Source organism: Cebidichthys violaceus, unplaced genomic scaffold (assembly GCF_023349555.1).
Source record: "Cebidichthys violaceus isolate CVI_PGR_0920_01 unplaced genomic scaffold, fCebVio1.0.p SCAF_1, whole genome shotgun sequence".
In the NCBI taxonomy this organism is placed as follows: Eukaryota; Metazoa; Chordata; class Actinopteri; order Perciformes; family Stichaeidae; genus Cebidichthys; species Cebidichthys violaceus.
In genome coordinates this window covers 5,123,496-5,147,259 of record NW_027176262.1, presented here as the reverse complement: position 1 = coordinate 5,147,259, position 23,764 = coordinate 5,123,496, and the positions used below count along the sequence as shown (strand labels likewise).

The following is a 23,764-nucleotide window of genomic DNA, read 5'->3' as shown; positions in this document are numbered from 1 at the left end:
TGTAGACCATGCAAACAGGATACCAAAATCTTTATTTTGAAAATAGTACTTATAAATACTATGTCAGAAAATACATGCAAGTATTAAAAATACAAAAAAAAAAAAAAAAAAAAAGCTTACAAAGAACATTTTCAGCACAGGAGTGGCAAAGTGATTGCTACTGGCTGGGAGACGTTTGCTATGAAGACATTGGAGGACAGAATCATCATGTGTTTGCAAACCAAGTAACCATCCATCCCAAGTCCCCGTCCAGTAGTGTGCAAATCAAGTGTTACTGGTGTCAGGGCCCAGCATGACAGACAACAGTCCTTTTACATAGCAACAGAAGATCGCGTGGTGTGCGTTACAGCGGGCAGCTACTACTCCTCTCACAGGCGGGCCGGTCGAGGTGATGTAGCTTATTTGTATTATTGTCATCTAAACAATGAATCAATGCAGCACAGTCAGTTCTGTCGGTGGACTCGGATGTATATTTTCTTATTAATTCATCATCTTCATATTTAAAACATTCACTGCAGCTTTCCAAATGTTAAACATTTACATACAGTGCAGTGGAACTGTGAGGTTTTTGGCCTTGACTTTAAACTTCTCCTTTCCCTTTTTTCACCAGAGCTAATAAAGGAACACTCAAACAGCTTTTAGGTCTCCCATGGTCCACAGTTTTCCTAAATCCATTGATAGAACTCAGACTCCAGTACTACTCATGAGCTCATGGCGGAGCTGTGGAGGAAAATGACTGATACTGATCCCGACTGTGTGCCGGTCAAGAGTGATGGTCTGGGGCAGAAAGAGAAGGAAGGGACTTGAGTGTGAAGTTGAGAAAACAAAGAGCATCAACTGCAATGTTGCCACTGACTGCCATGCATGCAATACTGCGAAGTCAGCTGTATCTTTGTGTACAGTAATACCAGCAGGTCTTTTTGATACTGAAAACCAAGAGCCCACTTGAATTTTCTATCTACCAGCATGCAGTAAGAAAACCGTAGCCTTCGACGGTGCTTTTATTGTATTATTGTGGAAACGTCTCTTGCAAGTCGGCCACTGCCTGAAGTCAAAGAGAAGCATTCAGTCCTAACCTTGAAGGAGGCTTTTCTGTGTGTTAAAGCCGTTTTGCTGTTCTTCCTCAGTTTGTGAAGGAGACCCTGTAGATGAATACAACAAAAAGACAATTATTAAATGCAGGCAAATCCCATTTGGAACTCCTTTCTAAAAGAAGAGCGAGCAAGTTAAGCAGATCTTATTAAGGAAAAAAAGTCTATTCTTTAGCTTAAGTTGTGCTACAGCAGTGTAGTAAATCGTCCTCACCCCAGCCGTTGGTAGACACGTCGCGGTTGCAGATCTCGTTGGCCAGCCTCTCGAAGTACTCGGGCAGGTCGGCGTACTCGTCTCCATAGGAGATCACCTTGATGCCTTTGTCCAGCATGTTGTCGCGCAGCTTCTTGAACTCGCCCACGTCCTCTCGCCGTACCAGCATGAAGTGCTCCAGGTCCGACTTGTGCTTCACCGCCTCCAGGAAAAGCGCCTGGAAGGTGGTGTCGTCCACGGTGCGTCCGCAGCCCAGAAACACAAAGGATTTGGTCTCGTACAGCTTCTGGATCTCGCGCTGTTGAAACCAGCGGTAATATACATGTTATTACACTTTTAGGCACTCTTGCATAATACAGTCCTTTCATCAGACACATGAGCACTAGTGAACCGTTTCAGGGCTCACCATAACTTCAGTGTTCCTCAGTACATTCTGGTAGCCTGCAGGGTGCAGTACAATACCACTTGGGTTGGTGTAAACGCCATGGATATGCAGAACACTTAGCCTCCGTTTCTCCTGAGCCCACTCCAACACCTGGACACACACACACACACACACACACACACACACACACACACACACACACACACACACACACACACACACACACACACACACACACACACAGTTAACAGTTCATTGCACTCGATCCTGTTCTGGCTGGGCTGGGAGCTAAATCACTGAACAGCAGTGAGAGGATATTAGCCCTGATGGAGTCGAGGCATAAATACCAGGACTGAGAGGCAAGGCAACAGGTCTCTCAGAAAACTCTATTTAACCAATCATCAACCTTGCTTTAAATAAACCGGGGCATAAATTACACAATTGACATGAAACAACAAATATGTATACTGGGGAAACAAACGCATCTTCTTCAGTCTTAAATCAAAAGCAAATATTGTTCAATCTATAAAGTTTGACAGCAGCTGAGTAATGATTAGAACTCTAACCTCCCTCCACCAGTCAGGCAATAGGCTCTTTCAGGTCAAACCGTTTTCTATTTCTCTCTAAAACTGGCCAATGAGGAACTTCACTGAAAGGCAATTTCATAAATATAACTGACTGTCTGAGGACAACATAATATTTAGGCCAATTTACGTGAAATATATTATTATATTTAAAAAGAACTCCTACACACTGAGCCTGTCCCGACATGAAGTGACCTTTGCACTTCTCTAAAAAAAAAGCTGACTGGCTGTATTTTGTGTTGTAGTGTTTACCTTCTTCTCGTCTGTCAGGTCCAAAGACTCCAGCTTGGTGCCCTGGTGAGCGGCGTAGATCTCCAACAGGTTGTCAAAGTTAGTGGTGAGAACCAGGGCGCCGCTCTCCATCAGCTGCAGCACTGAGCGCAGCAGATGTTTCCCAGCATGCTCCATCTTACACTCCAAATCGTCAAACACCTCATACAGGCAGTCCTTGAAGAACGTGGATCGCACGTTGCCTGTCCTCTGTTAAAAAAACAAGAAGATAACGTTTTTGAGTTTCACAGTACTTGTTGACATAAAATGACAACATACAGTGCACCATGCACTCGGGACAGAAGGCCTGTGTCTACCTGCTTATACTTGAGGATCAATCGTCAGCTCAGCACCTTTAAACATCTGTACTGTGAGCTCGTACGCCAGAGGAAGTAAAACCCGTGCAATGAAAAATACATAAATAATGATCAGTGGAGCAGAGATCCTGAGGTTAAAAGGTAGCACACACCGTGAAGTCTCTCTACCTCGACCTCTGCCTTCTCACAACAGAACATGCTGACTTTGCTTTGTGAACACAAGAATGGACAAACTCTGCACTCTCCCAAGTTTTAAATATAGATACAAATTTTCCAACCTAAAAATGCTTTGAGTACTAACTGAAAACTGATTCATAAAATAACCTGTGGAGGAAACCCGACCCTGTTAGTGTTTGATGTTCCCACATTGACTGGAAGTCTTTCACGGTGACATATTTAAATACATGTAGGCCATTGTGGAATGACTGCAACCATGATACCAAGTACACGTTCACAAACCCACAACAAGCTGTCTTTTCATAGGCCTGAACTCTCGAGTACACAGTTTTACTTATCATGCCTTGTGACCTGACCATGTGTGGCTTAAGATAAATGTGTGCATTTGAGCTCAGTTTTAACAACAGTTGAGAGATAATGTTTTTTTCGACTAAGATTACAAGCACAATCAGCGGAACCACAGAATGTTTGCGACCACACATACTGGAGAAAAATGACAAACGGAATTTCCCTGTAGAAATAGACAGAAAAGTAGATTAAATAGATAGTTAACAGTACGGATATGACAAATAAGTCAGTTAGTTACTATCCTAGGCCCAGACTTGAGTCATACATAGTCATGTCCTCACTCCTCAGGCTTTATTTATTCTAGTTTCAACAACCCTTCATGAAGACTTCCTCCTGGCACTGCCCTCCCCAGAAATACCTTCAAGTTGAAGTGAGACTTTTGGGATGTTTCAAATGTGTTCCAGTTTTCAACATATCGACTCCGGGGCAACTTTGTTCTGTATCAAACACTCCATCACTAATCCTAATCCTGTCCACGGCTCTTCAGGTATCATCTCACACACTACCTGAGTCTCTTAAGAGATTACGGGCTGTACTACGGCACAGTCGGAATCGGACTTTACCTGGCAGAGCCTGTTGTAAAAAAAAAAAAAGAGAAAACAAAGCGACAGAGTTGCTAAGAATAGCAAAGGGTTGTGTAGAGATGCAGTGAGCGAGCTGATCCTAGAACAGGGAAGTGCTCTGCTGACTTCCAGAGATCACAGCTCTAATGGGCTAAACAGCAGGAGTCCTTTCCACAGGAAGAAGCTCATTATCCACGTCTACGTCTACGTCCATGCTGACCACAGTCCTTCAGCTGTCTCAGGACTTATGCAATAACCAAAGGATGTGCAGGTAAACAACTCCGGTTTTTAAATATTCATTCTAACCTAGATTATTTTTCATGAATATAAATGTATTCAACATATGCTCTGGACTGCCCTACTGTGGACATGCATACAGGAACAGATGCTGATTTTTCACAGGTCTGTTGCTACTAAAACATTATAATAAATAAATATAATACACTGATACAAAGACCAGAGTGATTGATCTTTTCCCACAAACAGTTATGGTTAACTCCACAAACGACAGTTGTCTTGGGAAAAATTCGCAGCAAGGTATATAGACTTGGCGGGTGTACAGCTGGGGACCGCAAGGAGGTGTCGAAATCCGTACAATTTGGACACATGATGTGTTAAATATTAATAAACTCTGAATAAATGCTCTGTTTGCAGCAGCGGGCAGACCGCTGATTGACTGCATTTCACCTTTCCTGCTGGATGCCGGATGTAGCGCGCTAACGCCGTCATTTTACAACCCAACGTTTCTTCACTTCCCTGGAATCAACCAGCACGTGGTGGTAGTCTACAACAGGAACTCTGCAACTGACACTCCAATTGTGTAATAGTAGGGATGGGTATCGTTGTTTTTTTTCCAATACCGGTGCTAAAACGATACTTTTAAAACGATACCGGTGCCTAAACGGTGCCTGAACCGATACTTTAAAAAAAAAAAAAACACAAAACGACGATTGACGACATTAAAGAAAGGCTTTTTTTTATTGCCAAGGCAATTTCTTTTCTTCAAACTATGAACAATATAATAACTGTTAACAACAGTTTACAGTATACTTAAATAAATATAAATAAACTTCAGCAGTTATTTTGCAGAAATATGAGCATATTTGCCTCGGCACCGAAAAGCACCGAAAGGAAGCACCGAACGTATTTCAGTCGGCTCAGGCACCGAAAGGAAGCACCGACATCTGCGTTGCGTTTCGGTCCGGTAGGCACCGGTTTTCGGTACCCAACCCTATGTGATAGTAACATAAATCAATAATTTTCATATATAAAAATAAAGCTGTCTGGGGCCCTTTTAGTTGGGGGGGGGGGCCTGGGCCTACCTTGCCCAATAGTAAAATCTGGCCCAGGTGACTGTAGACCTATTTCACCGGTATTTATGACTGAGTATATGTACCTTGGGTGTGTGTGACTCAACTATGTCATGGCAGGTACTTGCTGAGGACTAAAGGAAGCACAGTGTTGAGTGTGAAGTTGTTTGTATGAGCCGTTCTCCAGAAAGCCTCATGCAGACAAAACCACAATGACCCTGTGGAAACCATTGTTTATATTTTTGGGCTGAATTGAGCACACAAACTAGTCTGCAAAGTTGTTATTAGCCTAGTTTGTTTTTTTTTTGCCAAGGTCAAGTGTGTAAGAGGATTTTTTTTTTTACTTGAGATTACCCTCATTACCTGAAACTGTGGGCCTGCAAACCACCATAATCCATCTGATACACAATTCCATGAAAAGTGGGTTAAACTCACACAGCTTCTCCTGGAATTAAATGGACTGAAGGCAGATCTCTCACACCCTCATTATGCTTTCATTTTCTTATAGACAACATGTCCTCATATGAAAACACCATATCATATGCCTTGGGAAGCACTAAGATTCACACACTTGCAGATGGGTTTTGTGAATGCATTCACTTCGTCCTCTACTGTAATTTACTGTATGCTAGCTGTTCGGGTGGTGCTTTAACTGTCTGGACGAAAAATCTGGGCTCGGGGGGCGGGGGGGGCGAGTGCTTCACATTATTCTCTGCTTGTTTTCTCCCCTCAGCACGCTGGAGCCTGCTGTGTCTGTAGCCAGCAGCAGTGGGCCGGTGTCTGCGCGACTGCGGATTGAAATAAACACGATGGATAAAGCCATAAAAGCGCTGCTTGTTCCCTTTGAAACCACGCGCTGAGGGGAGAAACAAAGCGTTTTATCAATGCCAAAGGTGCGATGAGACATGACTAACACAGGAGGCAAACTGTGTTAAGGCTCCCATCTGCCAGCCGGGCTCCAGACCAGACCAGTCCAATGTAGCAAGAAGACGGAGTCGTATGGAAATACAAACATGTCTTTATCCTCTGCATTGTTGTCAATTTGTAACAATCTTATTGGTTCAGAGCTGCAAGGTTCTGTAAAAAAGTTCATTAGTAAGTAATTTCTTTTTCTCACTGAAAATGTAGGATCATCTCTGATTTATTAGGGAACAGTTAAAGGAACTCAGGGTAGTAAGATATGAAAATGAGATTGTGTGTAGGAATTAATTGAAATTGCTATTTAATATTGTTATATATGATGCTCAGCTTGTTTTATTTTCATTTAGTTTTGGGAAACTCACAATTATCATCTGAATTTGGCTGCATACCTTCTTACTGACACCAATAACAGGACAGGAACAAAATAAACACCAGAGTGAACAATAGCAGCATTCAAACGTTAGCACTGCTTCAGTAAACACAGTTTGGGGAAGTTCTTTTTTTTTAATGTAGACGTCTGTTTGCTGATGAAACTGAAGCATCAGTGGCCTCACCGGCCAAACTACCTTATACTTGTAGCTTTGTGCATCACTCCATAGTACCCTAGTAGTAAGGGTTAACCTGCAAGAACATTCAGTTTAAAGTTTATGTTAGACAAATGTAATTATGAATCAGGACCAAGACCTTTTTGGTGCATAGAAAACCAGTTCAGTGCAGGTTCGTATGCTGTATATGTGCTGTAAATATGCTATGAACCTTAAGGAAGGCACGGGAGGGTTGATAAGGTAAATAGTGATGTGGTTCAGCTTGTGTGCTTTCATTAGTGTTGTTTTGAATGAGACACGGTAAACAAGCCTGCTCCTTGCATGCGTGATCGATTTTACAGCAGCTGATTAAAACCTTTTTATTGACCAAAATTTGTTTCCAGCAGAAAGTCTCACAAACAAGCCATGTGGTATTAGCTTCAGGTCTTTTAACGAGATAAGGCTAAGATGCCTTATCTCAATCTATGAAAGTTAAGACAAAATGTCCCTGCCTGAGGAAAGGACAGTGGGCTGGCAGCCCGTCTGCCATGTGTTCGTAAATGTGCTACAGGGTGGTGTAGAGAGGAAAGCCAAGGAGAAAAAGGAGCTCAGAAAGACTTACCGGGGAAAGTTTCTGAATGAGGTCATGGGCCACATGAACCAAATTCTTATCTTCCTGCATATGCTTCTGGAAACGCCGACTCTCCTCCTCCTCTAGCAGGTCAAAGTCGTTGGCTGCATCGAGCAAGGCCTGGATGAGGCCCTTCCAGGAGCGGAGAGCGGGGACTTGAGGGGCCACCGCGGAGCTCACCCCCGTGCCGATCACCAGGACCAGCTCAGGGGCCCGCTTGGTCTTCAGGCTGGGTAGCAGTTTCCTTTTGGGGGGGGGGGGGGGGGGGGGGGGGGGGGGGGGGGCATGCAGAGATTACAATGATGATAGTTTCAAAAGATGGTGCTTCCCCCAAATCCCTCCACACAGCATTAAACAAACCCTGTGGCTACTTAACAGCCGCTCAGCTTACCTGGGCTTTTTTGCATTTGTGTCTGCATCCTGATTATCAGCTGCAGGTCGCTTCTCAGTTTTCACTGCAACAATGGAGGCCATTCAGTTCCTGTAACAGAAACATCATTAACCACATGCCAACTTTGATAACTACATACAGTAATGATGTGACGGTTAAGTGTCACGTGCGTGTGTTGTTTTGGCTGTCATTTGTGAAGCTTCCCTCTTAACGACCTTGTTATATCGGTGTCATTTCATATAGGAGATTCTAATTAGCATATCCCTGCCAGGTCGAAGTGGCATGACAAATGAAAACTGGTGCATCCACTTGACCTCCTTTAAGGCCGTCATCATTTCGCAAACAGGAGACAATGGATTATATTCTTCCTGGCAACACACCTTGTCTTAATGATGACATGAGCTGTTGCACCATTTAAACACACAACCGACAGAGAGGATGTTGTTCCTGGAAACTGTGGCTGACAGCGTGACGTTAAGTAGCTGGTGTTTCCTTAATGTTGTAACTTCTTAACTCTTAACATTAAGTCAACGCAACAGCAAGCGTGCATGTGGAAAGTTAGCGTTACACGGAGCATAACTTGGTATTTAACTCAGTCAATAAATACTAACTGACAAATACCAATTACAGTTCACACAATAAATACAACTTTACCTCGTTTATAAACCATTAACGTGACTTACCTGGGTATAGGAAACGCTAAGTTAATGTCCGGTGTTTATTTCCGTTCAAGTAGAAATCCTTTTAAGTTAAGTCCGCTAAAGTCGAGTCGTGAGCCACATTAAAAAAGCTCGGACATCGACTTTACTTTGCGACCTTTTTAGCTTCTGGTGGTGTTAACGCTATCCTGGTGATAAGTACGCGTCGGGGCAGTTAACGGGCACTGTATCACCGAAGAATAATGGACAAAGAAACCCCAACAAACTAACAACTAGCGTAAAGCTAACGGTTTTTGTTGCTTAAAGCTAAGTTAAGTTAGCTATCTCCGAGGATATCAAGAGCCCGAAACTGCCTCCGTTTTACTTGTCATTCTGAGTAATTAAAGCAGCAGATATTAGTTGTTAACCAAACCTTTTTTAGCTAAAAAAAAGACGTCAGGTAACTTCCCTCCCCGAGTACCGGGTATACACCAGAAATGCTCTCGACTTTCCTGGCTGCTACAGTGACCGTCTATGTTTAAGTTTTGCAGATCTGTTGAAGTCACCGCCTGTAGGTTTGTGATGCGTTCAGGTGCTGTACGAATGGTTCCTCCAGTACCGCATGTGGACATTTGTCTTGGTGCATATGGCAAAAAAAAAAAGCTGACGCATCACATATTCATGTACATATCATAGTTTTCGCTGCATCATAAAATATATTAACACCACAATAGTATTCACTACATAACAACAAAGCACTTATTTACCATTTTAAAGCTTGGAAGGGTAGATTAACAAGGAGCACCTGAATGCAGCAAAGACAGACCCGTTCTGATTGTGTGACGTCAAGCAAGGACAAGTTATAGCTGTAGCAGACCTGCAGTACAATATACTGTATATATAAGCTGTTGTGTACATCATAAACTGTTCCTTACTCTATTAAATTGTTGTGCAGACTGCAGCCGTTTGGAGACAACACTTCTCTCTCTCTAATATACAGTAGCATCATTCAGAAATATGTGGGATCCATGTAGACCTATTCAGGAATCTACCAATCTGGAGTAGACAATTGATACAAGTACAAAAAAATAAATGGATCATTCAGCAATGTCTGCTATATGTGATCATGTTTACTTATGTGTTTAAAAGCAAGCATTTTCAAGATTTAAAATAATATATTTAGATTTTGAAATACTAAAAACACTGTCGTTAAGCTGTCATTTATCGATACATCTAGCAGCAGATATCTTCCCAGACGGCCTGTTTTGTTTCCTTTCCCGTAAGGTATTCCAAACAGTAACACGTCAGTACAAACTATTTCAGGATAACTACCACTAGCCTGCCATCCCCTGTTTCAAATGAAAACTGCATTTGAAGTATTTAGGGCAAGAGTCACAGCCCTTCAATAAAACCAAAGTATTTGCTATTTATATCCTTTAGAGTTTTGTCTTGTATAAACCAGGTTGTATTTTTTTTTTAATTGCATACAAATATGCTAATGCTCTTGTTTAATGTTGGTACCAAAATATATAACATATGATAAAAATGTGAACCACTCTGCCAGTGCTAAAGCTGCTGTCTCCCTGACCATAACAAATCAAGGTGAATACATTGTTATGGACCCCACAAATGAAATAGTGTAGTTGAGTATTAATAGTTAATTACTACGTGAAATATTTACCCAGGAAATGGGAGCCCTCTTGCATCATGGGTACAGGTGCAGGTAGCCTAATACACTCAATATGCTTTGCAGGTTTTCTAAAAGATACAGGGCATGTGTCTCATTAGAGATGTCATAAAGCAGAAGTACTACTTCATTGTTATTCACACGTTTCAGCCAGATTCTCAGTTCAAGTTGCAGGAAGCATTTGCAATATAAATAGAGCTGTATTGCTTATTTTGCTCAGAATCTGAGAAGTGTCTAGGTCTTATTTTCTTACATCTAATCACGGATGACTGACAAAAGTACTTCAAAGCCCGCTCATTACCCACTTCCTTTTATTCAATTTATTTGAGAATGAACCTAAATTAACATTGTAGGGTTAACAGTTTGACATACCCCCCCATAGTACCAAATAAAACAGCAATATATATTGGAGCGAGATGATCCACACATGTTCACCCGGTGAGTAAATAAGTTATAATTATAGTGCATACATATTGTGTATAGGCGTATTTGAAATGATAACTCACATCAATGCAAGTTAGTATTAAAAATTCAAATACATATCTGAATCAGCAGACACATTTTCAATCCACACATATCAATGTATTGAAAGACACAATCAAACATTAAAGGCATACCATTTGTCAATCTTCAACATTCCAAAAATATTTTCCATTTCACATTTATATTCCAAATCATCAAGCAATATAGAACATTACAGCTGTAAGGGTTCTTGTCTCCTCGTAAAAAAAAGACTCCAGTTCATTTGATAACAGGAGAAAAGGCATACTGGTCGCATACGATAACTTCAACCCATGCTCTCTCGCACAAATGATTTCAACAAAGCGAGAGTCTTACTTTCCACTCTTTCCCTTCTTAAAATGCATCAGTTCTCTTAAAATAGCACAACATGAACCTGAACATGATGCACAACAAAATACGTTGTTTCCATGCTGGCAGATTTGGAGCTGTAGTATTTCACTTAAGAGGAAATATCTGAACCTGCAGGTTTATAAACAGTCTCCCTTTTGATATTGAAATATCGGAGTCATGACTCCGGTGTTTTGCAGATGTCTTACTAGTTTGCTTTTTGACTAGTCTGAAGAGGGAAGTAAAGTGATATTGCAACTGACGGTTCGTTAACTCCTAAAGGAGATCATCAAACGGTAAAGTAATTTCCTCTTACCAAGAGGAAATATGGCTTTAAGGGCACAAAGGATTAGCATAGGTCTGGTCAGGGCAGGGCTCTACACAGCATCTTCCTACTCTCTCCAACTCTACACAGAGCCTTACACCTAGTAAAGTCTATGAAGAGCCAAAGGTAAAAGAAGAAAGAAACCACAGCGGCCTTATACAGAGATAGAGCCCTCTCTAAAGTTGGTCTTCCCGATCAGAACATTGAGAAGTGTAGCCTTGCCCTCCCGGGTTTCCCTCTGAGCTTGTCTGATGATGTCGCCGAGCCTGTCCTCGTCCTCGCGCCCTATGAGGTAGCCCTTACCGCCGTAACCATCTGTCACTATATGATAATCTGCAAAAGAAAGGAGAAGAAAATAGAATATGCCAGTCAGTAGCTGCCCGGTTAATCTTGCATTAATACAAATGAGTTTTGTTTCACAATGTGGGATACAAACGACATATTCCTACAAGCTATCAGAGCAGTTACACAACATCCTTTGTGGAAAACACACCTGTAAACGCAAGGCCACACGCCACGTTGCTGCCGAGTATGGGAACCTGCTCTCTGGATATCTGACTCCAACATGCGTCATTTCCCACCACAGCTATAACTGGTGTCTGGGGGGAAAAAAGAGAAAATGTGGATTAGCACAACAAAAACGTATCACTGTGCTTTACTGCCATCTACCTCGCTCTCTTGTTTCAAAGCGGGACAACTTACACCAAATGTATTTTTATTAGCATACTAATACCGGCATGACTTTCATATATTTGCAGTATTCATTCTCCTACTATTGCATGTTTGCAGGTAATGTAAACATTGTCATTGGTGATTTTACCTTGTGTCTAGTGAATGTGTCAAACTCTGCAACGCTGTATCCTAAGGAGCCGTCACCGTACACTATCCACACCTGTAAAAGCACAGACATGTAGAATTCCATTCATAAAAAGGGTGAACATCGATCGATAGGTGATCGGACAAAACGCTCTCAGAAATGCCGGAATCAATACTTTACCTCAGATTCAGGCCGGCACAGTTTTGCCCCCAGAGCAAATCCTCCTCCAACTCCCAAAGTCCCAAAGGCTCCTGTAGGGACACGAAACGGTAAAGTGATGTCACTGTGACCGCTAAGAAAGCATGGATAACCTCAGGATAGGTTGCTGCGACACAGACCAAACACTGACCGTGATTATTAGCTTACTCTTGTGATTTTGTTCCGTGCACTTCTGTAACCTCTTTGTGCGCCGACAAATCAACACACAACTGAAGTCAACAAATCAAATTGCAAGCCCTCTCCTCTCACATTTAAAGAACCAAATATCCATTGTTTTAATGCCAACAGTTCTTCATCAACAAATCGTTGTTTGGCCTACGAGCTCTAACCTGGGTCTAGCCAGCGCATAGGTCCTCTTGGTCTCATTATGTAAGCAGCACTGCCAACAAAATCCCCCCCGTCAGCAACAATGATGCTGTCCTCTGCCATCAGCTCATCCACACAGTGGAGGACTTTCAAGGGGTTTAAGTGGTGGTCGGTCTTCTCGTCAGCTTTGGCCCTGAAATAAAAAAAATAAATACCGTAGTTTATGAGACGGAGACACCAATTTTGTAGTTACGCAAGTTGTAGTTGCATTCGCATCGCAACAACTGATACAATTGTGTCTGTTTTCTCATTATTTAAGATCTAATCGAGGTCTTTTTTTGATCATAGAGAGCAGAGGTTTAACAGATTTTTTTATTAATTTTTTTACAATGTATGCTGACACATCATCCCCTCTGCTTACCTGTTTACATTTTCTTTGGTGATATCTCCTGCTTTGAGCGTCTGAGGCCATTCCTCTGGACAGCGATGGCCCTTCAGGCCTTTGGAAAGCCGTACTAAGAATGAGCCAGCATCACCTAAAACAAAGCAATATGCACATTGTGGACTCGTTTAACGGATGTCTTTGACATATGGTCCAAACCTTTTTTTGTTTTTGATCACTCTGCAATCTCAAATTGCATAAAGTGTTCAGTGTAGAAATTGGAGCAAGTAACAAAGAGTTTGTCTTTTTTAATGAAATATTCCTCACTAATGACACGTGGTTACTTTAGTCACGATCATGCATCGTGACGGTGACTTGTGAACGTACCCTGAATTGCCATTGTTGGTTTCCAGAACATATCGGAGTTTTTCAGCAGCTGCGTCTTATCTCTGTTGATCGCGATGATCTTACTGCGTCTGTTGAGAACTCTGCCGTAGCTCAGCCGGAAGTCGCACACAGTGCCTGCAAACGCAACACACAGTGTTCCCTTCGTGTACATTTCCCGAGGGAATTGTGGACAGCCTGAAGCTTTGCTGGCTTCTAATGCAGTTCAACCTCCAGACGGTATTCCAACAAACATGGAGTAACTTTCAGAGTCGGCTTAGAGTTCATTTTTAGCAAGGAATTCTATTATTATTCTGTTAACTCTTGAAGAATCAAAATCATTTCTGAATTAATAGATTTGTATTAATTTCCACAGTATTCAGGTAATAACACATATCCACTGTATAACTGTGTTAATCAATGACCCCCCTCCCCTTTTATCTTACGTTAACTAGTTATATCCTGTACTTTTTTTTTATTTTTATAAATGTTTGATTATTAATTAATCCGTTGTCAAAAAGAATGTTCACATATAGGATTTAAACTGCAAAACTGTATGCCTGACCTGCTAGGAGCACCAAGTCGGCCTCCTTCAGGGCATCTCGCCTGTTCTGTCTGATGTGGATGGGGCTGTCTTTACCCAGCATGCCGCGGGACATTCCCCCAAGGAAGCAGGGGATGCCCAGGTCCTCCAATGTCTTCCTATAAAAGCAGGAAAACATGTTTGCCCAGATGAGCATTGTAAAATGTCAAATTCTAATGCAAAAACTAATGACAGCCACATAGTTTGAGTAGTAAAGAGTGCCAGAAAGAACAAGACACAGGATAGAAGAGTAGACACACTGTTCTTTACCTAATGTCATCGGCCGGGGTTGGAGGTAGAGTTGCTTGGCTACCCAGCAGAATAACAGGCTTCTTGGCTCGACTCACCAGCTCTATGCACTTTTGTACCTGAATTGTATTTAATATTAAAAAAAAAAAACAACTCTGGCTTAGTCATCTTAATAGTGTACAACGGGAGTGACTGTAATGTATTTCAGTAAAAACGATTACATCAAGCCTTTAAGAGCGGCCTCACCTGATCGTCTGTGGCTTGTGGGATGTCGACGGGAAGCGGAGACACATCTCTGGTCTCCCAGGCGCCAGCAAAGAGGTTCATGAGGTGGTTAGTGAGGTACCTTCAAATAAATCAGATCATCATGTGAAATAATTTCATACGCAATATGTAACTGTTGCCTTTATTTGACAGACGAGAGTGAATCGTGGGAGACAGAAAAGGCACAAAAGATCCAGGTTGTATAAAAGATCCAGGTCAGACTCACACCAAAGATATTAAGTTTATAAAGGTATGTGTTTATTTATGTTAAAAATGTAACAATTCTCATCTCAATTCATGTATAAAGCTGCTGATTTAAGTTATGCATACAGTACTATTCAAACTTTATAAAGTCATATTATCATGTCAAGTCAATTGGTCTTCTATTCTCTGTTCTGTTTTTGTGCATTTTACACACACTAACTAATAATGTGCAGTGTGCAGAAGACACGCTAACATACCATGAGACAACTTTTCCCATCAGGCCTTTGGGAGGGTTCTTAACTCCAAACTCTTTGGACACGAGATGGTAGGGGTAGAGCGTGTCGATGGGGAACTCTATGAAAACAGGACCGGGAGTTCCCGACTGGGCGATGGCCAGGGCTTTCCTGACGGTGGGCACGATCTCCCTGATGGTCCTGATGGAGGCGCAGAACTTACACAGCGGCTTGAAGAGAGACATCTGGTCGATATCTTGCAGCGCTCCTCTGCCCTGTCCCACGAGACACAGGTGATGAAGACGTTAGACGCTGAGGTTGAGAAAGAGCCAAGATGTTTACACGTTTTAAAAAGGACCATCAGACCTGAAGTAGTGTGCCAGCAGCTCCTCCCAAGAGCAGCAATGGAGATTCAGCCATCTGAGCATTCTTCACTGCTGTCACTGTGTTAGTGAGGCCTGGGCCAGCTGTCACTGCTGCCACACCAACAGTGCCTGGAGGGGGGGGGGGGGGGCAATCAAGACAGCTATCAACCTGCCCCAAAACCACACATTACTGACTCATGGAGCTAACTCAAATAAGACTCAAGATTGATCTAATCTTGTAACATAAAGCTGCACCTGAGAGTCTCGCCACAGCATCAGCAGCGAAGACAGCGGTGGCCTCATGTCTAGTGTCCACAACGCGGATGCCCACCTTCTCACAAGCCACCAGGATGGGCGAGATGTGTCCTCCGACGAGTGTGAACACGTACTTGACCCCGTGGGCGCGGAGCACCTCTGCCACACTCTCACCGCCATGACGCGGGCTCTTCGTCTCAGTCTGCAGCGAGTCGGAGGACAAAATAAAAGTCAAGTCAGGGAGGGAGACAATCAAATAGTTCCTACTGATTTACCAAAGTAAAAGATTACGTAGCCTAGAGGAAGAAACTGTGAGTGTGAGTTGATAACCCCTCGGAGGGTCAGCCGTCACTCATCGCCTCTCTCCAGCAGTCTTTCACAACAACCACACATTGTTCAGGCTCACGGGAGGTGAAGTGCCGCTGGTCTTTGTGCAATCCCACTAACAACAGGGTGTTGTGAAAGCCTTTGTGCCACAAAACCACAAGGCTGGTCAAAGTTTACGTGAATAGAGGCCGTCTTACCTTTCACCTGTGACAGCCTGCTACAGACTACAAGTGGGTTTCTATCATGATTTGCAATGACTGATCCGTGCAATTATGTTTTAAGATAAATGAAAAAATACGTGTGGAGCAAAGGAATGGGGAAAAAGCATGAAGTTTATAACTGTTGAGTTGTGACAACCTACCTTGTGAAACAACTGGTACAGTAAGCCAAGTTTGTAGGCTGCAAACACAAGCACAGCCACCGCAATGCCCGCAGAGCATCCGAGAACGGTGCCAAAGGCTCCAAATGACTCCATGTCTGGATGCAGGAAGCAAACCTTTACTTTATAAAAACTCAACTTAGCTTAAGTTAATATCTAAACCGACTCTCAACTGGTCCAGTTCAGCAGGTCAGCTCGGCTAGGCTAAGGCACAATGGAGCCGCTCTCACAAACCGCTATATCCGCATTTCGAAAGTCTTTAATTGTATCAGTGCATTCCCTTTAAAATGAGCTAATATTAAGTTACTGATGAAATACTCGTAGGAGAATGCATTCGGCTCTTCTGCAAGTTGAAATGACCGAGTGCTCTTCCTGCAATTGCTGTGCCGACACAGGAACGCCAGCGGATATATTTGCAGGTCAAGCTAGCTAGAGCTACATTTACAACTTCCGGCTATTATTTTCAGAATAAACCCAGAGGAACAAAGTGCCCGTATTACAGAAGCATAACGCCTTCACTTGAGAAAATATATTCGCCATGTTGTTTTAAATTGACGAGATGCTTATCTCAGTAATTCTGAGAAAGGTTTTCATAGGAAAAAAATCTGTTGTTTTTTTTCCTGAAATAACTAATGTAATGTTAATTCAGAAAAACAAGGCAAATATTTATTTTTAAGTGAATGCGTTTTCACATCATATATTTATATAGGTAATGGAAGACTATTATGTCAATATAACTTCTCAGAAATTGAGTCATGTTTTCACGCTGGCCATTACGACAAATACCCTTTATTGTGAAAGAAAAGACAACTTCGTTTCCGCTCACTGGGCTTTGTTTCTGGTAAAATTGTGAAATTTATATGGCTGTGTTGATTGGGATAGGTGTCTTTTGTATGGCGCAGGGTAAGGGACAAAATTAAGACTACCTTTACTGATCTTTGCCAATGCCGGCCCTGGTCGGCCTTATTAATGAGTAGTTAACAAGTGCCTTCTTTCAATTTCAAAGAGAAAATATACACTGTATAAAGATATAGTCCCACAATATCCCAACCGAACTAACTTGTGAAACTTTGAATGAGCTTTATTGAACAATCTGAACATTAATCTAGCATAATGGCAATTTTACTGCACGGGATTAATACCATTATTTATTATCATTATTATATGAAAACTAAAATGAGAAAACAAGACAAATCAAACAATGTTGGTGCATTGTTGAATGTAAGGCAACAGAATCAATGGCAACATTTCACTGAACATTTGGAGAAAAGAAATCACCACAGTGCTGTACAATAGCAATTGAAAATATGTTCAGTGAATTAATAGCTTTAAATCATATCACAGTAACTAGCAGTATCAATAAACTGTCCCACAATGTGTGTGCATTAAACTGCTTGTGTTGTTGCTGTACATTATCTTCACAGCAGTGTGCAAAAGGGGAGTTTGTAAACATCAATTGTCCTTCCATGATCGGGATTTTCAGCAAACAGTATTTTGTCATCCACTTTTTGTTCCTCGAAAACGATTATCTAAAAGAGAACATCAGAAATACTTATTCTACATATTGTACATGCACAATCTGCCACCAATTATCTAGAAAAAACAGTAGAAAGCAAAGGTGAACGTCATATATTGTACATAAATCATTCATATACATGAATACCTGATTATCTCCACTTCTGAGCCAAGGTCCTGGGAGATAAAGGAAAAGCTGGGGACCAATGCACCAGTGGCGTCCGAGGATCTGCCCATTGACAAACACGACTCCTTTACCCCAACCCTGTGAATGGAAGCACTGGTATAATCAGAAAAAAGACAATGTGGACTGTTTGTTTCCCAAACTGTAATAAAGTATAAAGTAAAATGTAATGCATCAGAATGTGTTAAACATATTCAAAATGCTTCAAAATGATTTATTTAGATCAAACATACAGATATATAACATCATAATACTGTATATGATGTATTAAACATGCATGAAAGTTACTGTATTACAAATCATAGATAATTCTTAAATATAATAATAAATCCCCCAGCTATAATAAATCAACGTAACATATTACATACAGGGAGTCTGATGAAGGTGTCTCTGGGAGGACCAGCTACATACAGTCTGGCCTGGAAAAATCCTGGAATGGACGACGACTTGATGTCAGACTTCCACTGACCTGAACTCATCAGTCTGAAAAAAAGATCAAATATTTATATGAAACACTCACTGTAATCATGGAAATGGCAAAAACATAACTGAGTTTTGCAGTTCAGTTATTAATCTATTAATTTATTCTTTGATAGGCGTGGTGATGAAGTGTTTGGGGTTTGATGTGCTAATTCAATCTGTCTTGTGATTTTTCACCATTTCCAGGGCGCTTTTCACCAGCTTTGCATTAACTATTTAACTTTTTCTGTCCATAAAGAGGTCTAGTATAGTCTCAGGTAACCAACCTTTTCATAAAGCCTGGCTTCATATCTAAACAGAAGATGGTGAATCCTGTCAGAGGGGTGTGATTCAACAGAATGTCTCCCACAATACCTGTAATACAATATGAGGTGTAAACAGAAAAAGTCAGTGTTTTTTACGCAGCAGCATTGTTTGTTTAAGTGAACAGATTTTTCAACATTATCTGAACTGTTATGATGCTTCCTTTGGCTTGAACAATGTTAAAAAATTAATGTTGAAAATGATTTGATTCAGGTCTGAAAATCAATGATAATACGAAGAGTTCAGGTCTGAAATATACATTAGCAATGCTCAATGTGTATTCAGAAACTCAGTTGAATCAATAGGTGAACAAAAAACACACCAATGTGTGGCACACACTTGAAGTTAGAATACCTTTGCGCTGTTCATCAAGAGCTTTTCCATAATTCACTCTTCCACAGTTCTCCACAAGCAAGCTCAAGGTCATCTCTCCCTTCAATGCACAAAACATGAGTGTCATTTGGGAAGTTATTTAGTAAAGAGTGATTACAATGAGACATTCTGAAATATCTCTGCTTATTTACCAAATTAAACTGGTGAATAACAGAGAATTCTCCACATGTGATGAATACAGCTTCTCAGAATCACATTTTGTTGTAAATTCCTCTAAATCCTGTCTGAGCCCAGTTAGATACTCCAAAATTAGAATCTGCTGGATAACTCAGAAGCCATCAGTATATATCTTAATCTATCCATCTGGCTATTTAGCTATTGTATACAACATTTGGGGCACACCTCACAATAATGGGCTGCCAACATTGTTAAATGGATCATAATCCTGCAGCTGACTTTTTGTTTTGTTTTCAATTAATAATAATAAATCTGGCAATATATTTCTTTACTCCAAAGACAAAGTTTAAGGATTGTCAGAGAAAACCAGAGTACCGGTCCATCGGGCAGTGCCAGCTCATGAGTCTTGTAGTCCAAACAGCCAACACATTGTCTGTCCACAAAAACCTAGAGAACATGAAAAGTCACAATGATGAAAAAATGCAACTTGAAACTATATTATGCATGTATTGTGTGTGTGTGTGTGTGTGTGTGTGTGTGTGTGTGTGTGTGTGTGTGTGTGTGGGTGGGTGGGTGGGTCAGTCTCTTTACTCTCACCAGAGCTCGGTCTCTGATGTTTTTCCTGGAGTTGAGGGTTCCTCCACTGGTGATGGTGGTTTCATACAGTGCGTAACCATATGACTGACCACTGTTATTGTTGACAGGGAGATTCTCCATGTTCACCGGCCTCTCTGACCTGTATGGCTAGATGAATAGTCAAACATCCTGATGTATGTATGCATGCATGACACACTTGGAATAAAAAGAGTCCACCGAACAGCGTGTGACAGATACTTCTGGTTAAAAAAAGCAGGTGTGTTGACACCTTTATGCATGACCAAACCCAGACAGCCAGGTGTGAGACATCTGTCTTGAGCATGAGCAGTTTTTTTGCTACATCTCTACACCAATGGAGACACCAAAGCAGACACGCAGACCTATAACAGAGATGTTACGTCCATCTGAAGCTCGCCACAGCTTACATTTTGCTCTCATCCCAACACGGCCTGTTTATATATCTGACAGTATGGATAAGACATTTTTCATTATATGTATCAGCTGTCACGGTAGACAGCTGCTTGCTGCCTGGAGCTTACCTTGGCGGCGAAGTGCAGGCTGTCCCACAGTGACAGGTGCTGCTGGATGGCAACAGGGTCGTATGCTCTCGTCTTCTGAGGAGTGGGCTCCACAGGAAGAGGCTCAGCTGGAACACCAGTTGGCAAACACATTTCATGAATGCTAATCACGGACGACTCAATTAATTTGGGTAGTGTAGTCATCAAATTAATTGTTTGGTGTACATAGTTTAACACGAACGTCTGTAATGGAATCAATGCATGTGGATGCTTAAAAAGACATTACAGTGGTACTGGCTGAGTAAATTCCTCAAGAGTTGATATTTTGGGGTGTAATCTCCAGCCTCAGATAGGGGAGCGTCGTAATCTGCATAGAAAAAGTTAATATCGAAACAGTAAGAAGCAATGCATTTGTTAAGGGAGATCTTACTCATTAAAGAAACATTTGTTCTTCGGTCTCTGAGCTCAAAGGTAATTTTGACCTACCATAACTGGTGACCTGAGGTTTGTAGGTGCCTAAGTCCATTGCTCCATTCATGAAGCCAAAGCTGGTTCCCCCATGAAACATGTACAGATTAATGGAGACGCCTCTCTTTAGGATCTCTGATACAACAGCTAGCATATCTGTAAACCATAAAAGGATGTCATAACACACAGAGTGAGCCAGAGAGCAATATTGCAGCAATGAAAGTGTTTTTTTCAGTAAGGCAGCAATGCTCCTCTCCTTAAGTTGAAGTGTCCTTGAACCCATAAGCTCAACGCTGACAATCTGAATGTCTGAAAATGAATATCGTCCATTGTGAAGCTGGTAAGTGTGTAATACAACAAATTGAATGCATAATAATGCTGAAAAAGAGCAGCAGAAAAGTTCACTGAAAAAATTATGTTGAAAAGTGTTTCCGTACCCTCAGCGTGGAACACGTGGTGATGTTCTCCCCAGACGTCAAACCACCCCGACCAATACTCCATCACCATTAAAGGCTTCTGGGGCTACGTAAAACAGAACACATGTCTGTGTTCATACATATCTTACCGCTGACCTCCTGTAATTTAAGAGCAATAGCAAGGCTTCAATGAGGAACAAAATCGGCCATTTTTTTCTTTGGGGTTTTTATCCAGTGTGCTCTTGCACAATACGACAGTATGCTATGCAAAAGTGTAAAAACGAATAACAAAGACTTCCACTGTTACAAGTAATCAGTAGTGAGTGAATTACGATCACCTACCTGCATGTCAGCTAAGTGCTGGATAGCTCCGAATGACAGTCTCTGAAGGTTGATTGTTTTTAGAACTGAAATGAGCAAGATTTAGATCAAATGAAGGACAAAGTCAAACAATGACAAAGTATATTATGAACCGTAATCTTCAAAATAACGTTTTTATCATATAATAAGAAGAATTCAATCACAATAAAATATAATATTCTGAAATATAATACATTAAGGGATAGATTATGAACCACTAAAACACTGCCCCTTTGACTCAAAGGTATCTTCATCACCTCCTTCCATCCCTGCATATCTCAGGCCCTCCCAGTTGTCTGAAGTCAGCAGGAGCTCCTTGATCCCTCTGGACCGGAGACACTGCAGGAAAATACTCTGAATTAATTTCATTATAATGCAAATATCAGTTAAATGGAAACATCGCAATGCATTAGTAAACTCACATTCTGTATAAATGGCATGTATTTCTCATCTTTGGCATATGAACCATACTCGTTCTCAACTTGAACTGCTATGATTGGGCCTCCCTCTTCAAACTGAGAAAACAAACAAGGAAAAATATATTTTTTAGTCTCTTTGAATCGCCTATTCTTTGAGGAAATATTATAACAAAGCTTTGAGTTTGACGTACCATCAGAGGTTTGATAACTGAGACAAGCTTGTCAAAGTACAGGTTGACACCATCTACAAATCCAGGATAAGTTGTCCTCAACTGCATGCCTTTATCTTGTAGCAACCAGCTGAAAGAAACACAAACTTCTTGGCAATACTGCTAATATATGGCAATATTGTAAAGCAATGGGCAAATGGTGATACCTAGGCAACCCGCCCAAGTCCCATTCAGCGCAGATGTAAGGTCCAGGACGCAGGATCACCCACAGACCCATCTCTGCTGCTAAACTGACGTAGGCCCTGAAAAATGCAGACACATTCTGCTTTATTTCAAGTACTATCTGCATGTCTTTTGGGAATATTTAAATCTACAAAGAAGAGGAAACAGAACATAAAAGCCTTACTTGAGGTCCAACTGATCCTGAAAGTTGAACGTTCCTCTCTCAGGCTCATGCAGATTCCATGGCACATATCTGAAGAAGCAAGCAGGAAAACAATTATTTGTAGCTTCGAAGCAATAGTGTGGCCCAGTGGCTCGTAAAAATCATTTGTTTCTATTTCATTTTAAGGCGAAGAGTTTCATAAGCCATTTCATACAAACACATCCGATTTAACCTGATCTGTGTTTGACCTTCTTCAGAAACAGAATAGTGACGATCCTGTGATATGAGCCTACGTGGTGAGAGTGTTGAGGCCACAGGCCTTCATCTTCAGCAGCCGGTCCTCCCAGTAGGCTCTGGGTACGCGGAAGTAATGGATGGAGCCCCCCAGGATACGGAAGGGTTCTCCCTCCAGAGTGAACTGAGAGGAGTTGGCCCTCAGACCCTCCGAACGGCTCATTCTTCTCACTTCAAGGTGATGTCTGGTGGGGAAAAAACTGTCAAGATAAAATATAATGGAAAAGGCCCAATCTCCCGAAGCAGGTCATAAGTGTTAGATAATAGATTTCAAAGGTGTTACTGTAATAAAACCTTACAAACAGATGGCCACTTGAAATAATGTATCTGTGGAATATCGTACATAGTATGAACATGACGGGCACAAAGCGCATTTATTTACTTACCAAGAGTTAGAAAATCCAAAATGCAAAATAACAGAAAATCTCAATTACATCAAAAAATATTGCTGTACCATGAAGCTGAGCTTGCCTGTGAGCATTTGAAGAGAGGATGATGCTGGGAGGCCTCAAACACTGTGGATAAGGGAAACTATTGTTGTTTCGGAACAAAAAATATAATAGTGCACTGTCTCTCTCTCTCTCTCTCTCTCTCTCTCTCTCTCTCTCTCTCTCTCTCTCTCTCTCTCTCTCTCTCTCTCTCTCTCAGTCAGAGAAGGGAGGCATCACAGAAATGTTGGTCTCATGATATAGTTTACAATAAGAATGTGCTGGTGCACTATAGTGGGTTTAAATGTGATCACAGATTTTAAAAAGGGTACCTTGTTCAACTGTGGTCACAAGTGAGTGTGTAAAAGCATGAATGTGTGTGTGTGTCATGTTATTTGTCTTCTCTATTTAAGATATGGTAGGGGTGTTTATTGTTTCCTCTCTTCTGAGAGCACATCAGCATTTTATGGTTATTGATAAGATGAAAAGTCAAGGAGCAGCACAACAAATTGCAGACAATACAAA

The 23,764-nt window shown here is 41.4% G+C and overlaps 3 protein-coding genes across 4 annotated transcripts; all 3 read right to left on the bottom strand.

The window, feature by feature from the left end:
- Positions 1-15: 15 nt before the first annotated feature.
- fam118b (family with sequence similarity 118 member B) lies at positions 16-8,905 on the bottom strand. Its single transcript, XM_068707384.1, has 8 exons — positions 8,410-8,905; positions 7,727-7,816; positions 7,327-7,579; positions 2,527-2,754; positions 1,712-1,840; positions 1,306-1,603; positions 1,077-1,142; positions 16-777 (listed from the first exon to the last, which is right to left on the bottom strand). Exons 2-8 carry the CDS (start codon positions 7,807-7,809, stop codon positions 764-766), a joined length of 1,071 nt encoding a protein of 356 aa, XP_068563485.1. The 5' UTR covers positions 7,810-7,816; positions 8,410-8,905; the 3' UTR covers positions 16-763.
- Positions 8,906-10,345: 1,440 nt separating this feature from the next.
- ilvbl (ilvB (bacterial acetolactate synthase)-like) lies at positions 10,346-16,592 on the bottom strand. The gene is made up of 14 exons (XM_068707361.1): positions 16,175-16,592; positions 15,487-15,688; positions 15,233-15,360; positions 14,891-15,141; positions 14,412-14,511; positions 14,187-14,284; positions 13,899-14,035; positions 13,337-13,471; positions 12,989-13,103; positions 12,591-12,760; positions 12,223-12,293; positions 12,046-12,117; positions 11,719-11,824; positions 10,346-11,558 (listed from the first exon to the last, which is right to left on the bottom strand). Exons 1-14 carry the CDS (start codon positions 16,286-16,288, stop codon positions 11,380-11,382), a joined length of 1,878 nt encoding a protein of 625 aa, XP_068563462.1. The 5' UTR covers positions 16,289-16,592; the 3' UTR covers positions 10,346-11,379.
- Positions 16,593-17,174: 582 nt separating this feature from the next.
- On the bottom strand, positions 17,175-23,291 carry LOC137874454 (beta-galactosidase-1-like protein 2). Of its 2 annotated transcripts, XM_068713179.1 has the most exons (19): positions 23,198-23,291; positions 22,811-22,996; positions 22,539-22,607; positions 22,339-22,434; positions 22,154-22,262; positions 21,966-22,058; positions 21,801-21,882; positions 21,526-21,590; positions 21,205-21,289; positions 20,786-20,923; positions 20,586-20,666; positions 20,321-20,427; positions 19,782-19,928; positions 19,560-19,631; positions 19,029-19,107; positions 18,638-18,725; positions 18,260-18,374; positions 17,856-17,972; positions 17,175-17,721 (listed from the first exon to the last, which is right to left on the bottom strand). In XM_068713179.1, exons 2-19 carry the CDS (start codon positions 22,972-22,974, stop codon positions 17,611-17,613), a joined length of 1,818 nt encoding a protein of 605 aa, XP_068569280.1. In that variant the 5' UTR covers positions 22,975-22,996; positions 23,198-23,291; the 3' UTR covers positions 17,175-17,610. The 2 variants fall into 2 exon arrangements, with proteins under 2 accessions (XP_068569280.1, XP_068569363.1); XM_068713262.1 differs by lacking the exons at positions 22,811-22,996; positions 23,198-23,291 and adding an exon at positions 22,766-22,797.
- Between the last annotated feature and the right edge of the window lie 473 nt (positions 23,292-23,764).

Bases quoted from the DNA above. Each gene is read 5' to 3' on its own strand.
- fam118b (XM_068707384.1), bottom strand. From the start codon at position 7,809: ATGGCCTCCATTGTTGCAGTGAAAACTGAGAAGCGACCTGCAGCTGAT. The intron at 7,580-7,726 runs GTAAGCTGAGCG...CCCCCCCAAAAG, and splicing joins ACAAATGCAAAAAAGCCCAG to GAAACTGCTACCCAGCCTGA. The intron at 1,143-1,305 runs GTGAGGACGATT...ATTCATCTACAG, and splicing joins CGTGTCTACCAACGGCTGGG to GGTCTCCTTCACAAACTGAG.
- ilvbl (XM_068707361.1), bottom strand. From the start codon at position 16,288: ATGGAGTCATTTGGAGCCTTTGGCACCGTTCTCGGATGCTCTGCGGGC. The intron at 15,142-15,232 runs GTCTGATGGTCC...CTCGTGGGACAG, and splicing joins CTGCTGGCACACTACTTCAG to GGCAGAGGAGCGCTGCAAGA. The intron at 12,118-12,222 runs GTAAAGTATTGA...GTGCTTTTACAG, and splicing joins TGTGCCGGCCTGAATCTGAG to GTGTGGATAGTGTACGGTGA.
- LOC137874454 (XM_068713179.1), bottom strand. From the start codon at position 22,974: ATGAGCCGTTCGGAGGGTCTGAGGGCCAACTCCTCTCAGTTCACTCTG. The intron at 22,435-22,538 runs GTAAGGCTTTTA...TGCATTTTTCAG, and splicing joins CAGGATCAGTTGGACCTCAA to GGCCTACGTCAGTTTAGCAG. The intron at 18,726-19,028 runs GTATTCTAACTT...ATTGTATTACAG, and splicing joins TCTTGATGAACAGCGCAAAG to GTATTGTGGGAGACATTCTG.